The 17,724-nt window shown below is 39.9% G+C and overlaps 1 protein-coding gene across 5 annotated transcripts in view; it reads left to right on the top strand.

The window, feature by feature from the left end:
* The window catches only part of LOC126184591 (peroxisome biogenesis factor 10-like), a 121,589-nt gene that overhangs the window by 31,484 nt on the left and 72,381 nt on the right, over positions 1–17,724 (top strand). For all 5 annotated transcript variants that reach the window (XM_049927030.1, XM_049927031.1, XM_049927029.1 and 2 more), the window contains exons 3-4: positions 11,055–11,212; positions 16,740–16,991. In XM_049927030.1, the coding sequence (XP_049782987.1) occupies positions 11,055–11,212; positions 16,740–16,991 (410 nt within the window). The remainder of the gene's footprint in view (positions 1–11,054; positions 11,213–16,739; positions 16,992–17,724) is intronic.

The raw sequence follows: 17,724 nt of genomic DNA, 5'->3' as shown, positions 1-17,724 counted from the left end.
GCTGTCCTGGCATTACGCACCTTGTGCCGCTGTGTGGACCCGCTCTTACGAGACGAGAGTCCGGCAGCTTGGATGCCGGCAATAGTGGTGGAGACCCATTGGTGTCAAGTTGCATCTGTCCAAACACAGAAGCAGCTTGAGCACCACCACCATCAGAGGAACCCTTCAGTGCCTTCACCTCCAGAGACATCACAGTGGACATCACAGATCACCATCCCTTTCCCCATCCGGCAGTCAACAGGTCCGATTTGTCACCCATACATTCTTCCCACGCCCCACTGCACCATCTGGGGCACTTCCACCCATACGCACCTGTTTTGGTGGTGGTGATGGGCGGGGGGGGGGGGGGGGGGGGCTGCTGCTTAGGGCACTGCAAAGGTTGAATGACCACCGGAGGAGATGAACCTTGATAGCAATACGGGGCACTGTGGCTGCACTGCGCTCACACAGTAAGTACGCTTCTGTTTCGCTACATGAGTGTGCCAGTATTTAGGCAGCTGCACAGTGCACAGCCAGTCAGTTCAGTGCTCACACTTGATACCTATGGATCACTTTTTGCTGTGCTAGAACTTTTGGGTAATTACCTTGCATGTCATCCAGTCACTGTCTCTGGTTGCATCTTGGATTTATTTCTCCAATGCTCTTGATCTTATTATCATTGTTGTTCCGGCGTAAAGTCAAGTGCCAGCATGCCAATCGGGAACTTTAGAACAGAGAGGGCTGTGATGAAGACGTCAGTCAATTGCACATGGACCGACCCCTCTCTAGAACGACTATGCGATGGCAGTGCCCTATATGCGAAGAGAACAGTACACCTGACTGGTTGCAGCCCAGTTGAAGACTAGCCTGTTCTACAAGTTCTACAGCACTGATTTCAAGAATAGCATCAAGACTAGTCCTTTCGCTTCTACCATGTAGCATTGTCTATACTGAAGAGATTTATTGTTTGACTGTCACCCTTTGCTCATGACACATCTGTATTTCACAAAGTTAAGTGTTGTAATCATTTCCTTTAGTAGTAAACTTCATTAATACGATTTTCTTGAATTGTTCTCTAGCAATCCAAGGAAGCAGGTTTCCTAGGCACCCGATATTTGATGAGTTTAGGCAGGATACAACAGTTGTAGTGACTGCTTTGCATAGTGCGTCATTGTCATAAGGTTGTTGTCTGTTGTCTTCTCTGTAGTCTGTTTGTTACATTTCATTTTCTGCACCAATGGTTGGGTTACTCTTCCACAGGAGACTTTCCCACCAGGCAGCTCCCTCCATTTGTACATTCATCAATGTGTGCACCGATTCCAGCTTGCGCGAATATAGCAAACAGCATGTCTAGAATAGGGGCTAATCACTACAGGTGTAACTCAAGAATTGATATTGGATCCACTCTAGTTCTTCTTTTGTCATATATCTAGGAAGTAGGAATATTTCACCTTTACTGCTGACGCAAATAACAGGTGCTGCTGTGAAACGGGCAATTTAGCAACCATGGAAATATGTTAGAAATCAGAAAGTGGGAATGATGCCATCTGGACAACAAACCTTTGCCTCTAATCCCTAATTTCAGTGTTCAGTCAATATGGTGTTGTGGACCGATGAACAATGTACTGTTGCCATGAAGGTATTTTACAAAACCAGTGACGGCTATGTGGCTGTGCAGTTTGTATTTCATGCTCATTACAAGCTTGCCCATCATGCCCCAGTCTCGTTGGCACATGCTATCAAAGTAGGGATACAGAACTTTGAGGAAATGGAAATGGGTGATACAGTGTGAAAGGGGGATGGAAGTTGAAACCACATGTGCACATCAGAGAGTGTTACAAGAGTGGAAGAGGCCTTCAGCCAAAGTCCTGGGCATTCTGCACCTAAGCATGCAATGCAGCTTGATATATCGGATTGCAGTGTACAGTGGCGAGTACTGCACAAGGAGCTGCAATGCCACCCATACAGATTTCAGATAGTGCAAAAACTGAATGCGGACAACATCCCAAAGAGACTACTCTTTTGCCTGGAGTTGTTGGAACTTTTGAATGACAACCCAGGCCTGTGCTACAATTTGATTGTGGGTGATGAGGCCAATTTTTATGTGTAAGGCTTGGTTAACAAGCAAAACTTTAGATACTGGTCACACAAAAATCCTGAAATGCTTCATGAAACACAATTTCACTATTGAAGAGTGGTCGTGTGGTGTGGCATATCCTCATTTGAAACCATGGGCCCCCTTTGGAAGAAGGAAAAAAAAAAGTAAGAAAAAAAAGACAACTGTACCCAGTGTTATTACTGTGGGTATATAGAATATTATGTTCACGCGTTGAACCATTTCATAGTGTGGCAGCTTGCTGATCTTCCTGTAACTGCAAACACATTCTTCCAACAAGATGGGGCCACATGCCAAACCTCACAGCATGTAATAGAACATCTTTCCTGGTCAGGTCATCTCCAAGAACAGGGATATTTCCTGGCCTCTAAGATCCCAGACCTTTCAGCATGTGATATTTTTCTTTCGGGTCATTTGAAATCTCGGATCTTTTGGTGTGATCCACCACACACCATCTAGAAACTGAAGGATCAAATTCGAGAGGAAGTTAATTGAGTTCAGGTGCCAGTCTTGAAAGATGTGAAAGAAAATGATGGCCACCTGCATGATGTCTTTTTCATGTGATGGGCATTTTAAATTGCAAGCTTTGTAAATTCATGCTGTATTTCTTTTATATAACTGTGAATACATTTGTATTGTTGATGGAAGTATCAAAATTGCCCATTTCACTGCTGTACCTTTTATTATAATCAAGCCTAGTGCAGTAACTTCAATACTTGGAAATGTAAATAATATTTTCCAGAAAATTAATAACTTCTCTGTCATTGAATTTACACACACACAAAAAAAAAAAAAAAAAAAAAAAAAAAAAAAAAACAAAAAAAAAAAACACACACACACAAAATGTGGAATTGAATGCTGCACAACTGTAGACCAGACCATTAGAAATAATGCATGAGGGTAAATCAGTAAATGAAATATAATGTTAAAAATTCTTAGATTTTTATGTTGATATGAACCTGAACCCCCCCCCCTCCCCCCCATGAACCATGGACCTTGCTGTTGGTGGGGAGGCTTGCGTGCCTCAGTGATATAGATAGCAGTACCGTAGGTGCAACCACAACGGAGGGGTATCTGTTGAGAGGCCAGACAAACGTGTGGTTCCTCAAGAGGGGCAGCAGCCTTTTCAGTAGTTGCAAGGGCAACAGTCTGGATGATTGACTGATCTGGCCTTGTAACAATAATCAAAACGGCCTTGCTGTGCTGGTACTGCAAACGGCTGAAAGCAAGGGGAAACTACGGCCGTAATTTTTCCCGAGGGCATGCAGCTTTACTGTATGATTAAATGATGATGGCGTCCTCTTGGGTAAAATATTCTGGAGGTAAAATAGTCCCCTATTCGGATCTCCGGGCGGGGACTACTCAAGAGGATGTCGTTACCAGGAGAAAGAAAACTGGTGTTCTACGGATTGGAGCATGGAATGTCAGATCCCTTAATCGGGCAGGTAGGTTAGAAAATTTAAAAAGGGAAATGGATAGGTTAAAGTTAGATATAGGGGAATTAGTGAAGTTCAGTGGCAGGAGGAACAAGACTTCTGGTCAGGTGACTACAGGGTTATAAACACAAAATCAAATAGGGGTAATGCAGGAGTAGGTTTAATAATGAATAGGAAAACAGGAATGCGGGTAAGCTACTACAGACAGCATAGTGAACGCATTATTGTGGCCAAGATAAATACGAAGCCCACACCTACTACAGTAGTACAAGTTTAGATGCCAACTAGCTCTGCAGATGACGAACAAATTGAAGAAATGTATGATGAAATAAAAGAAATTATTCAGATAGTGAATGGTGACGAAAATTTAGTAGTCATGGGTGACTGGAATTCAGTAGTAGGAAAAGGGATAGAAGGAAACGTAGTAGGTGAATATGGACTGGGGCTAAGAAATGAAAGAGAAAGCCGCCTGGTAGAAGATTGCACAGAGCACAACTTAATCATAGCTAACACGTGGTTTAAGAATCATAAAAGAAGGTTGTATACATGGAAGATTCCTGGAGATACTAGAAGGTATCAGATTATATAATGGTAAGACAAGGATTTAGAAACCAGGTTTTAAATTGTAAGACATTTCCAGGGGCAGAAGTGGACTCTGACCACAATCTATTGGTTATGACCTGTAGATTAAAACTGAAGAAACTGCAAAAAGGTGGGAATTTAAGGAGATGGGACCTGGATAAACTGAAAGAACCAGAGGTTGTACAGAGTTTCAGGGAGAGCATAAGGGAACAATTGACAGGAATGGGGGAAAGAAATACAGTCGAAGAAGAATGGGTAGCTTTGAGGGATGAAGTAGTGAAGGCAGCAGAGGATCAAGAAGGTAAAAAGACGAGGGCTAGTAGAAATCCTTGGGTAACAGAAGAAATATTGAATTTAATTGATGAAAGGAGAAAATATAAAACTGCAGTAAATGAAACAGGCAAAAAGAAATACAAACGTCTCAAAAATGAGATCGACAGGAAGTGCAAAATGGCTAAGCAGAGATGGCTAGAGGACAAATGTAAGGATGTAGAGGCTTATCTCACTAGGGGTAAGATAGATACTGCCTACAGGAAAATTAAAGAGACCTTTGGAGAAAAGAGAACCACTTGTATGAATATCAAGAGCTCAGATGGAAACCCAGTCCTAAGCAAAGAAGGGAAAGCAGAAAGGTGGAAGGAGTATATAGAGGGTCTATACAAGAGCGATGTACTTGAGGACAATATTATGGAAATGGAAGAGGATGTAGATGAAGATGAAATTGGAGATACGATACTGCGTGAAGAGTTTGATAGAGCACTGAAAGACCTGAGTCGAAACAAGGCCTCGGGAGTAGACAACATTCCATTGGAACTACTGACGGCCTTGGGAGAGCCAATCCTGACAAAACTCTACCATCTGGTGAGCAAGATGTATGAAACAGGCGAAATACCCTCAGACTTCAAGAAGAATATAATAATTCCAATCCCAAAGAAAGCAGGTGTTGACAGATGTGAAAATTACCGAACTATCAGTTTAATAAGTCACAGCTGCAAAATACTAACGTGAATTCTTTACAGACGAATGGAAAAACTAGTAGAAGCCGACCTCGGGGGAGATCAGTTTGGATTCCATAGTAATGTTGGAACACATGAGGCAATACTGACCCTACGACTTATCTTAGAAAATAGATTAAGGAAAGGAAAACCTATGTTTCTAGCATTTGTAGACTTAGAGAAAGCTTTTGACAATGTTGACTGAAATACTCTCTTTCAAATTCTGAAGGTGGCAGGGGTAAAATACAGGGAGCAAAAGGCTATTTACAATTTGTACAGAAACCAGATGGCAGTTATAAGAGTCTAGGGACATGAAAGGGAAGCAGTTGTTGGGAAGGGAGTGAGACAGGGTAGTAGCCTGTCCCCGATGTTATTCAATCTGTATATTGAGCTAGCAGTGGAGGAAACAAAAGAAAAATTTGGAGTAGGTATTAAAATCCATGGAGAAGAAATAAAAACTTTGAGGTTCGCCGATGACATTGTAATTGTGTCAGAGACAGCAAAGGACTTGGAAGAACAGTTGAACAGAATGGATAGTGTCTTGAAAGGAGGATATAAGATGAACATCAACAAAAGCAAAACGAGGATAATGGAATGTGGTCGAATGAAGTCAAGTGATGCTGAGGGAATTAGATTAGGAAATGAGACGCTGAAAATAGTAAAGGAGTCTTACTATTTGGGGAGCAAAGTAACTGATGATGGTCGAAGTAGAGAGCATATAAAATGTAGACTGGCAATGGCAAGGAAAGCATTTCTGAAGAAGAGAAATTTGTTAACATCAAGTATAGATTTAAGTGTCAGGAAGTCGTTTCTGAAAGTATTTGTATGGAGTGTAGCCATGTATGGAAGTGAAACATGGACGATAAATTGTTTGGACAAGAAGAGAATAGAAGCTTTCGAAATGTGGTGCTACAGAAGAATGCTGAAGATTAGATGGGTAGATCACATAACTAATGAGGAACTATTGAATAGGATTGGGGAGAAGAGAAGTTTGTGGCACAACTTGACCAGAAGAAGGGGTCGGTTGGTAGGACATGTTCTGAGGCATCAAGGGATCACCAATTTAGTATTGGAGGGCAGTGTGGAGGGTAAAAATCGTAGAGGGAGACCAAGAGATGAATACACTAAGCAGATTCAGAAGGATGTAGGTTGCAGTAGGTACTGGGAGATGAAGAAGCTTGCACAGGATAGAGTAGCATGGAGAGCTGCATCAAACCAGTCTCAGGACTGAAGACCACAACAACAACAATGAACCTGAAATGGAAGTCATATGTTATAGATCTTAAACATCAAAGCTATGCAGTTCTTGCTTTACTGATAATGTCAAATCTTGGGGATGAAAATGTCAAACATTTCATTTAATTGCCATATTTCATTCAATGTGTTATGGCATCATATTCTGTGGTGAATCATCATGGAGGCAAAAAAAAAAAGATCTCTTTGTCACACAGAAGCATGTAATAAAGATAACATGGTGTTGAGGTGTCGACTCTATACCGTCTTGGGGACAGCTCTTTAAGCAGTTGGGCATATTGACAACGGTATCACAGTACATCTATTCCCCTGTGTAATTTATTGTCAACAATCAGTCCAGTTTCAAAACAACAGTATCGTTCATAAATATAATACTAGAAGGAGAAATGATTTACACTATCCATCACTCAGCCTCAGTGTGGCACAGAAAGGAGGGAAATACATACAGCTATAAAAATGTTTCACCATCTATCCAGTATGAAAATAATTTAATCGATTGTAAATTAACTTCTAACAAAAACTGAAATCATCTGCGTGACAATTCCTTGTACTCCATAGTTAGTTTTAGTTAACTGTAAATTGCTGAAACTAAGCAACTAACCCGTTCCTGAGACAGATTGTGGTAACACTCTGCCTGGATTTCAGCTGTTGTCATCTATGAATTAGTCACAGCAAGATGAATCATCCTACAATCTTCTCATAGTGTAATGCCTTTTGAAGGACTTCTGCCTATTCTTCTTGCCATACTTGTCCTGAGCTAATGTCATCACCACTCATTCTGCAATCATTGCACTACAGTCAACTGTCTGTGCAGTCTGTCGAAGCAATGCTCCCATGTCCCTTCAGCTAGTGATTCCACTTTCTTCTAAGCCCAAAAGCTGCAATAGCATATTCTTTGGGCATATTGTGTTGTGAACGCCACCTGAAAAGTTCCAATAACTTAAGGCACAGTCAGTAGCTATCATGTGTTCACATCGTTCTTTATCGCCAAGAATGGCTTTTCTGTACTGAAAATAACTCACACAAAGACAAAATTTTGATTAACATACCCCACCAGCATGGAAATACTGAAATATCAATTTGATAACCTTCAGTTGAGGTCAACTTGACCTATATCACTTTACACTTAGGTGACAAAAGTCTTGGGATAGCAATATGCACATATACAGGTGGCTGAACAACAATCGCATACACAAACAGTGGAAAGAAAATACAGCACTAACCTGACTATAGCAGATGTATTCACCTCTCGGCTTTTTTGGGCTCTAGTCAGCAAATTTCTGAATGCGGATTGAAGCTGCTGTTGGAATTCCTGCAATCTCATTTTAAATGTTCTACTACAGTTCTTAAAGACTATGATGGTTGTTGTGACACATCTTAGACTTGAAGCCTCCCCACACAAAGTAATCACTTGCTGACAGATCAGGTGACCTGGATGGCCAGCTAGGGCTGTGACTGCACTGACGTCTGGCTGACAATGTGCCATGTCACTGAGCCACAATTGCTCGCAATTGGTTTGAAGGATATTCTGGACAATTCGAGTGAATGATTTGGACAACCATTGAACATTTGTGAGACATAATCAAGAGGTCAGTTCGTCCACAAAATCATGCATCAGCAACACTTTTGCAATTATGGACAGCTATAGAGGCAGCATGGCTCAGTGTTTTTGCAGAGGACTTCCAACAACTTCTTGAGTCAACGCCACATTGAGTTTTTGCTCTTTGCTGGGCAAAAGAAGTCTGACACAATATTAGGAGATATCCCATGACTTTTGTCACCTCAGTGTATGCTTTGTTAAGTTTCTACCTTGAACTGAACACCATCATTTTGTGTGTAGTAAAAGTGTTGGAGTGAACGCATTATTGTGGCCAAGATAGACACGAAGCCCATGCCCACTACAGTAGTACAAGTTTATATGCCAAATAGCTCTGCAGGTGATGAAGAAATTGATGAAATGTATGATGAGATAAAATAAATTATTCAGCTAGTGCAGGGAGATGAAAATTTAATAGTCATGGGTGACTGGAATTCGAGAGTAGGTAAAGGGAGAGAAGGAAACATAGTAGGTGAATATGGATTGGGAGTAAGAAATAAAAGAGGAAGCCATCTGGTAGAATTTTGCACAGAGCATAACTTAATCATAGCTAACACGTGGTTTAAGAATCATAAAAGAAGGTTGTATACATGGAAGAATCCTGGAGATACTAGAAGGTATCAGATTATATAATGGTAAGACAGAGATTTAGGAACCAGGTTCTAAATTGTAAGACATTTCCAGGGGCAGATGTGGACTCTGACCACAATCTATTGGTTATGAACTGTAGATTAAAACTGAAGAAACTGCAAAAAGGTGGGAATTTAAGGAGATGGGACCTGGATAAACTGACTAAACCAGATGTTGTACAGAGTTTCAGGGAGAGCATAAGGGAACAATTGACAGGAATGGGGGAAAGAAATACAGTAGAAGAAAAATGGGTAGCTCTGAGGGATGAAATAGTGAAGGCAGCAGAGGATCAAGTAGGTAAAAAGACGAGGGCTAGTAGAAATCCTTGGGTAACAGAAGAGATACTGAATTTAATTGATGAAAGGAGAAAATACAAAAATGCAGTTAAGTGAAGCAGGCAAAAAGGAATACAAACGTCTCAAAAATGAGATTGACAGGAAGTGTAAAATGGCTAAGCAGGGATGGCTTATCTCACTAGGGGTAAGATAGATACTGCCTACAGGAAAATTAAAGAGACCTTTGGAGAAAGGAGAACCACGTGCATGAATATCAAGAGCTTTGATGGAAACCCAGTTCTAAGCAAAGAAGGGAAAGCAGAAAGGTGGAAGGAGTATATAGAGGGTCTATACAAGAGCGATGTACTTGAGGACAATATTATGGAAATGGAAAAGGATGTAGGTGAAGATGTAATGGGAGATACGATACTGCGTGAAGAGTTTGACAGAGCACTGAAAGACCTGAGTCAAAACAAGGCCCCGGGAGGAGACAACATTCCATTGGAACTACTGACAGCCTTGGGAGAACCAGTCCTGACAAAACTCTACCATCTGGTGACCAAGATGTATGAAACAGGCGAAATACCCTCAGACTTCAAGAAGAGTATAATAATTCCAATCCCAAATAAAGCAGGTGTTGACATGTGAAAACTACCAAACTATCAGTTTAATAAGTCACAGCTGCAAAATACTAACGTGAATTCTTTACAGATGAATGGAAAAACTGGTAGAAGTCGACCTCGGGGAAGATTAGTTTGGATTCCATAGAAATGTTGGAACACGTAAGGCAATACTGACCCTACGACTTATCTTAGAAAATAGATTAAGGAAAGGAAAACCTATGTTTCTAGCATTTGTAGACTTAGAGAAAGCTTTTGACAATGTTGACTGAAATACTCTCTTTCAAATTCTGAAGGTGGCAGGGGTAAAATACAGGGAGCAAAAGGCTATTTACAATTTGTACAGAAACCAGATGGCAGTTATAAGAGTCTAGGGACATGAAAGGGAAGCAGTTGTTGGGAAGGGAGTGAGACAGGGTAGTAGCCTGTCCCCGATGTTATTCAATCTGTATATTGAGCTAGCAGTGGAGGAAACAAAAGAAAAATTTGGAGTAGGTATTAAAATCCATGGAGAAGAAATAAAAACTTTGAGGTTCGCCGATGACATTGTAATTGTGTCAGAGACAGCAAAGGACTTGGAAGAACATTTGAACAGAATGGATAGTGTCTTGAAAGGAGGATATAAGATGAACATCAACAAAAGCAAAACGAGGATAATGGAATGTGGTCGAATGAAGTCAAGTGATGCTGAGGGAATTAGATTAGGAAATGAGACGCTAAAAATAGTAAAGGAGTCTTACTATTTGGGGAGCAAAATAACTGATGATGGTCGAAGTAGAGAGCATATAAAATGTAGACTGGCAATGGCAAGGAAAGCGTTTCTGAAGATGAGAAATTTGTTAACATCAAGTATAGATTTAAGTGTCAGGAAGTCGTTTCTGAAAGTATTTGTATGGAGTGTAGCCATGTATGGAAGTGAAACATGGACGATAAATTGTTTGGACAAGAAGAGAATAGAAGCTTTCGAAATGTGGTGCTACAGAAGAATGCTGAAGATTAGATGGGTAGATCACATAACTAATGAGGAGTTATTGAATAGAATTGAGGAGAAGAGGAATTTGTGGCACAACTTGACAAGAAGAAGGGGCTGGTTGGTAGGTCATGTTCTGAGGCATCAAGGGATTACAAATTTAGCATTGGAGGGGTGTGTGGAGGGTAAAAATCGTAGAGGGAGACCAAGAGATGAATACACTAAGCAGATTCAGAAGGATGTAGGCTGCAGTAAGTACTGGAAGATCAAGAAGCTTGCACAGGATAGAGTAGCATAGAGAGTTGCATCAAATCAGTCTCAGGACTGAAGTCCACGACAAGAAGAGTGTTGGGTTATGTTACAGATCAGTATCACTGGGCTCAATATTTATAGCCACAACATTAAGATCTCAAAATTATAATGAGGTGTCTATAGTATTTTATGATTCTGCCCTGATAAGTAACCTTCAAACAGCATTCATATGTGCACTGAATCAGTGATCCTTACTTCAGTGATTAAGATTAGTTTTTTATGTCTGTTTATCAAATAAAATTTTGTGTGATCCACAATTACTAATATTACTTATTCTTAATTTCTTAGGCAGTCATTGGTTTCGTAAATACAGTAAATGGACTTCACTTGGTTCAAGAAACCTGTATTACGCTTTAACTACATTAAGTGGTTTTCAAACACTAGGAGAGGAGTACACTGGAATTGTAATGGTTGACCAGTCACTGAGAAAAGTTCCAAGCAAATCTGTAAGTATTATGTGCATCTCCATCCACTTACAGCAAGCAGACTTTCCTCACTCAAGTCTTGAGTTTCATGTAGTCTTTTTGCCACAGACTGTGCTGTGTGCAGTGTGTAGCAGTGGTTAGGGTCACTGGCCTGTGTACTGTGCATCGCCAGTTCCGATCCGATCAGTAGGAAATATTTGTTATGTAGTATTTATCATTTCTAGAAGTTTCTCAAAATTTATTATGTTAGTTACATTTGCATATTCTGGAATATTCAGCGTTTGTATAAATATCAGCGCACACTATCCAGGAGACAGTATTGTGCTGTCTATACCTTGGTGTCCATATAAATGTGCTTTCATTGCTAAGTGTTATACGACATTGGCATCCCTACTTTTGGATTTGGAGTTGATTGTGGTTAGATGTGGGACTATTTAGTCAAAACACCAGGTACGTCAATACATCTGCATCACCATGGCTCCAATTACGCATTGTAAAAGCCATTGAATTCATGGAAAGGAAATGAAATACCAGTGCCACATCAGTGATAGTGTCCATATATTCAGAGATGAGTGGACTCAAAAACAACAGTAAGTCAGCTACGTGTCATGCTTTCATCAGTGTTTTTGGAGATGCTGGTTGGGATCCTATCAAATTTGCTGAAAGGTTCAACTGACACTTGCCAAGTAAAATAGGTAGGATGACATGATGTGCTTGGCAAATGTGTACAACCCAGTAGTCGTTCAAGAACAATGAACAGAAGCTCAATAGTTGGAACAAATTCCAGGCCAAATTGAAAAAAAGAACAATTGCTGACAATCAGCAGCAACTCTGCTTAACACAAGAACAATTGAAAGACAGTGCCCTACATCGTTAGGAAATGTCAGTGTTACATACAGAATGTTTTGGCCGTATGCCACATTGTGAATCCAAATATGATAGAATCCAACAAAATGTCACATTTGTTGAAAGGAGGCACAGAAGACATTTAACAATCTCTTCTGACAAAGGAAGTCACCACAATAGAGGAATTCATCAAGAGGTGCCAGCAGATCAAGAAAATGCAGCAAAAAAGAAAGAGAGAGAGAGAGAGAGAGAGAGAGAGAGAGAGAGAGAGAGAGAGAGAGAGAGAGAGTCGGACAAAAGAGGTATGACTCACTCCAAAATGTGGTCCCTATGGCAGCTGTGAAAGGCCATCACAACCTGGCCTCTCTCATACACCAGGTAGTAACAGAAGAGAGACAGCAATTTATGGCATCCAGAAATAATGGATCAAATACACAAGAGATAGCAGCTATGAATTTCAACACTAGGCATTAGGAGGCAATAGAGAACGTTGAAGAAGAGATGTATTGATTATTAGCAACAATTGTTGCCACTATCCGAATGTGCCATGAAGAGTGGACTCAACCAATTCTCCTATGCAACAACCTTCAAACAACAACTGAGCATACGACCAACACAGATACAACAAACTCCTCTTGTGAGTATAATGCCCTGCAGAAGAACAGGTGTTTGGGAGGATAACAGTTCAAACATGCACCCAGCCATCCTGAGATAAGTTTTCTATGATTTCCCTAAGTCACTTCAGGCAAATGCCAGGATGGTTCCTTTGGAAGGGCATGACCAACTTCCTTCCCCATCCTTCCCTAATCCGATGGGACTGATGACCCCAAACCAAGCAATCAACCAACCAACCAACCTGTGGAGATGAGGCCACCACAGACTAAAATCCTCAGTGGATGACAGTTACTAATATTTCAGGAAATCTAACTGACGTTATCATTGACATTCGAACTGTCAAGGCACGAGTTGACTTGGTGCCTTCTTTCTCTTTAATATGAAATACTGTTCATTGCCAGCTGAGGAAGACTATGCTCCACAATAAGAAAGCAATTGTGCTGAAGGTCGCAAATGGGAAATACATCTAGCCAACAGGAATATGTATTACAAGAATGACTATCAATGACAGAGCACCGGCCTTCGAATTTGTTGTTCAACAGAATGTAGACATCACAAGCAGTTGTAGATTGTGGAAGATCAGAGCTTGAGACTGGTGATGCTATTCCAACAAGCACACATAACGAAATTGCTCTTGGCAGAGCCAGTCATCAGTCTAGATACTCAGTTAAACTGTGAAGGTTTTTTCGATTGGAAAAAAAAATACTCAGGCTCATAAAAGAAATCCTCATACCAGTGACAATTTTAAGTATTACAGGTGTGGCCAAGGAAAACTTTGGATCACTAATTGTCATGAGTAGCAACAACTCAAACCAGAAGGTATATGCATTGGAACAGTCAAACCAATCCAGGCAGCTCAGTGTGCCATCTTTGAAGAAACATGCTCTACTCCCATTACAGATGAAATTTTGGAGGAACCTACTATGAAACTGTCAAAAAGATTTGGCCTGACTGAGGAACAACATTGGTGAGTGTAAGCCAATCCGCGCCAATTTTTTGGTGCTTTCAAATCCAGGTGGGGGAAAAGACATACCAAGGGGCCTATGGTAAAACACCATATCAACAATGGAGATCATCCACCAACCAGCCAGCACTCATATCGTGTGTCGCCAGCTGAATGACACATAATTTGGAAATGGAGAAGATACCATCTGAGAGTACTTGGTCCTCTGCTGTGGTAGAAGAAGGATGGCACATGGCATTTCTGTGTTGACTATAAAAACAGAACAAAATCATGAAAGATGATGTTTCTCCATTGCCGTGCACCCTAGACAGCTTGAAGAGAGCAAAGTATTTCTCAACTATGGGCATGCAGACAGGCTACTGGCAAGTCCAGGTTGACAGGTCTGACCAGAAAAGACTGCCTCTAAGAGTTAAAAGATTGCCTTTATAACACCTGATGACCTCTATGAGTTCATTGTTATACTGTTTGAATATATAATGCCCTAGCAACCTTTCAACATATGACAGATAATCTGCTTGGACAGCTTGACTTTGCTATTTATATGACATCATTGTGTTTTCAAAGACATTTGAAGAACACCTAAGTTGGCTCACAGCCATTTGGAAGTGTGTTCTTACTGCAGGCCTCCACCTGAATTTGAAAAAGTGCCACTTTGTCTCCCATGAAATAAAAATCTTGAGGCACCTAGTTAATGACAAGGGAGTCTGTCATGATCCAGAGGCAATATGAGCAGTCATGAATTTTCTGACATCTTGACACATTCATGATGTGAGAAGTTTTCTTGGAATATGCTCGCACCACCAGTGATTCACTGCTGTACCAAGGCATATCCCTTGCAAGAACTACTGCAGCGAGACAGCAAATTTTCCTGGAATAAGGTGCAGGAAAGATGTTTTGTACTTAAAGAGGTGCTACCATCTTCTCCAGCCATAGCATTGTATGACAAGAATGCCAAGACAGAACTTCACACCAACACTAGCTGTGCTGTTATAGGATAGATTCAGTTCTAACGCAAACAAGTGGACATCAATGGGTAAAAATCTGTACTGTGAGTACTTCACCAACTACATTGACACCAAAGCTGTGCCAGATGCTGAAGCTCCAAAAATTGCAAAGTCTCTTGTAGAAGACATCAATTTGAAGCACAGAGCACCACATGTCATGATTTCTGATTGTGGAAAAGTTTTCCGGTCAAGACTACTCGCAGAGGTAATTTCACATTGTGAAAGCACCACAAGATACCACCCACAGATGAAAGGCCTCACAAAATGCTATAATAAGACGATGTGTGTTGGTGTCGAACAGAGGGATTAGGATACAGTACTGCCCGTCATGACATTTGCATATAACACAGCAAAACAATGTTCATTCTGCTTCACAGTCGTGAGACTGAAACAGCAATGGATACATGGTTTCTGTTTCAACTGGACAATACTCAGGATGACTGCATGAAACACCTCATGCTGTACTTGGCTGCAGTGAAAATCTCAGAAATAGCAGGTCACTGTCTTTCCAGGAGAGGGAGCAATGCTGCGAAGTATGGTGCATACAATCCAGAGGAGTGAATAGTAGTGGTGGCTGCCGTGCTGTAGCCTGCCACATCAGATGCAATCAGCAGAAAATATTTGTTATTTAGTATTTATTATTTCTAGAAAGTTCTCTAAATGTCTTATGATTGTAATGTTTACATGTGCTGGAAGAGTCTGTGTTTGTATAAATAGAAATACTCTCCATCTAGTCCTGTTCTGTTCTGTTTGTACACTGGTGTTCCTAATAAATGTGCTTTCAGTGCTAAGTACTGTACTTCACTGACAACAATGCTTTTGGATTTGGACAGGATTGTGGTTATGACAGGACATTATTATAGTACTCATGGGTGTAGTAAATGTACCATCGTCACATTAGTTTACTATCGAGAAGTGCAGAGCAGTTCAATAGCTGATCATGGCAGCAGTTGAGAAATGTGATTTCAATTGAGTAATTTTCACTCCTGCATGGAGAACTTATTAACCTTTCTGCTACAGTTAAACATTTTTCATTGAAGATGTGAATTATAATCTCCTTTAGTTTTTCAATGCATCAGTTTTGTAGCATAGTTTTTATTAAATATGTTAAGTTATTTGATGTCATAAAAATTAGTTTTGCATCTGACCCACATCTGCTTCTGATATAAGAAAAATTATTAAGTGGAAAAGAGCTGCAAAAAATCAAGAAGCATGGAGGAAAATAGTTGAAGAAGCCAAGGCTCACCAAGGACTGTAGTACCACAGAAGAAGATACTGCAAGTTTTTATTTGCTTTGCACTAACCATGTTGATAGCAACAGCTAAATATAATAGAAATATTAATATGGAAGATAAAAATTTATATTATTACGTGATATGGAGTGGGTCCCACATTTTACCAGTTTTTCCTTAGCACAGCAGATATAGTGTTAAGATCATGACTATAAGGGCTGGCATTCAGTTCTATTGTGGAATTTCATTTTCTTCCACATACTGGGCATATAATTTTGTTTCCTCTACATACATGCAATCAAGATTTTCCATGGAATCTATACTACAATCATTCTGTTTCTGCACCTTTAATTAATATAATTATTGCTGACACCACTCAGAAGGTAGGATTGACCCAGAGAGCACTTTACTGGGAATGTTTGTGTAGGAATTTAACAACTAAGATGCACAGGGATTAGACACAGGTAATTCAGAAGTGGTACCTGGTGTATGCAGTTATGATTTTAGTTGTGAATACTCAAAACTATTGGATAGTGCCGTGTACATTTTTACTCCTAATAATATTTAATTTGGTCCAAATGCTAGTATTGTTGTCATCTTTCATTGACTTGTTTTTTGTAGTCTGTCCTAGTGGTCACTATAGTTATCCTGCAAGATATACAACTAATTCACGAGTATGCTGTGAAGCTCCTCCCGAATGAAATCTGTGAGATGTTAAACATAAGATATAGTGAATAGTGTTAGCTCAGTATTATGTCTGTATAACAATTAATCTGAAATTATATACTGTTAACTGATTTACTGTGTTATTTAAGTTGGTGGGGGTTCTTTAGCATTGTTTTTTGCGCATAAGATATATTCAGTACTATAAATGTTCAATTTTATAGGAAAGATTTGTGATGATTTCTGCACAATGTGAAGGACTACTACTACTTACTTGGTTAATGAAGAAATTACGAGTGTACATAGATAAACTGCCATCAACAAGTGATGCTGATGAGGAAGCATGCCAGAAAGCATCAAAACTGATGCTATTGGCTGAAAAGTGTTTACCATTTTTTGAGAAGATACATACTACATTGTTTTACTTAAATGGCACATACTTAGCATTGTCTAAGCGTTTAACAGGGATTCGATATGTAAGTAAAATCAGTTTTACTATTCATATTTCTGGATGTGTTAGGGAATATATTCATTATGTCAGATTTAATGCTTTTTAATCTTCTTTTTAACATTTGAGGACTGCTGTTTCTTTGTTCACAAAAAATGCATTTCTCAAAATGATTCTTATTTTTGTTACTCACTTTGGATAAAATTTGCACATCAGGTGAGCAATGAGACAACTTATACAGATAGCATATACAGATTTTCAGTGACTACTGATGATGGCTTACCTTGTAATTGAAGTGTCTTCTCCAAACTAGTGGTGAAAATAAAGCTAATGTTGCAAAGAAACAACGTTTGTTGCAAAATAGAAAGAAGAAAAAGCAACATGGTGAGTGTTACAGTTGCAGTGTTGTGGTTAACAGTATAATGTAAAAATCCACTTCTATGTATGTTGTAATACTTTCTTTCTCTTTACTTTGATGTACTCTCATAACAATTCAATGAGAGGTAGCTGCTCTATTAGAGAGGAAGATTATGCCTACCATTATAGTGAATGAAATAGTTTGGTGTGTCGTATGACTGGGATGCGATTGGACTTTGTACTGGCTACTTGCATGAGACATATTGACAATATGTCAATATGTTGCAGGACCCACAGATATTATAATGGATAGTGGGAGAAAGCCATCCTGCTCGTTCTCAAACAATACAGGAGCCTACTATCCAGTAATGTGCATCCATTTGTTCACCTACAGCACTCTGCAA

Source organism: Schistocerca cancellata, chromosome 4 (assembly GCF_023864275.1).
Source record: "Schistocerca cancellata isolate TAMUIC-IGC-003103 chromosome 4, iqSchCanc2.1, whole genome shotgun sequence".
In the NCBI taxonomy this organism is placed as follows: Eukaryota; Metazoa; Arthropoda; class Insecta; order Orthoptera; family Acrididae; genus Schistocerca; species Schistocerca cancellata.
This window is presented reverse-complemented; position numbering and strand designations above follow the sequence as displayed.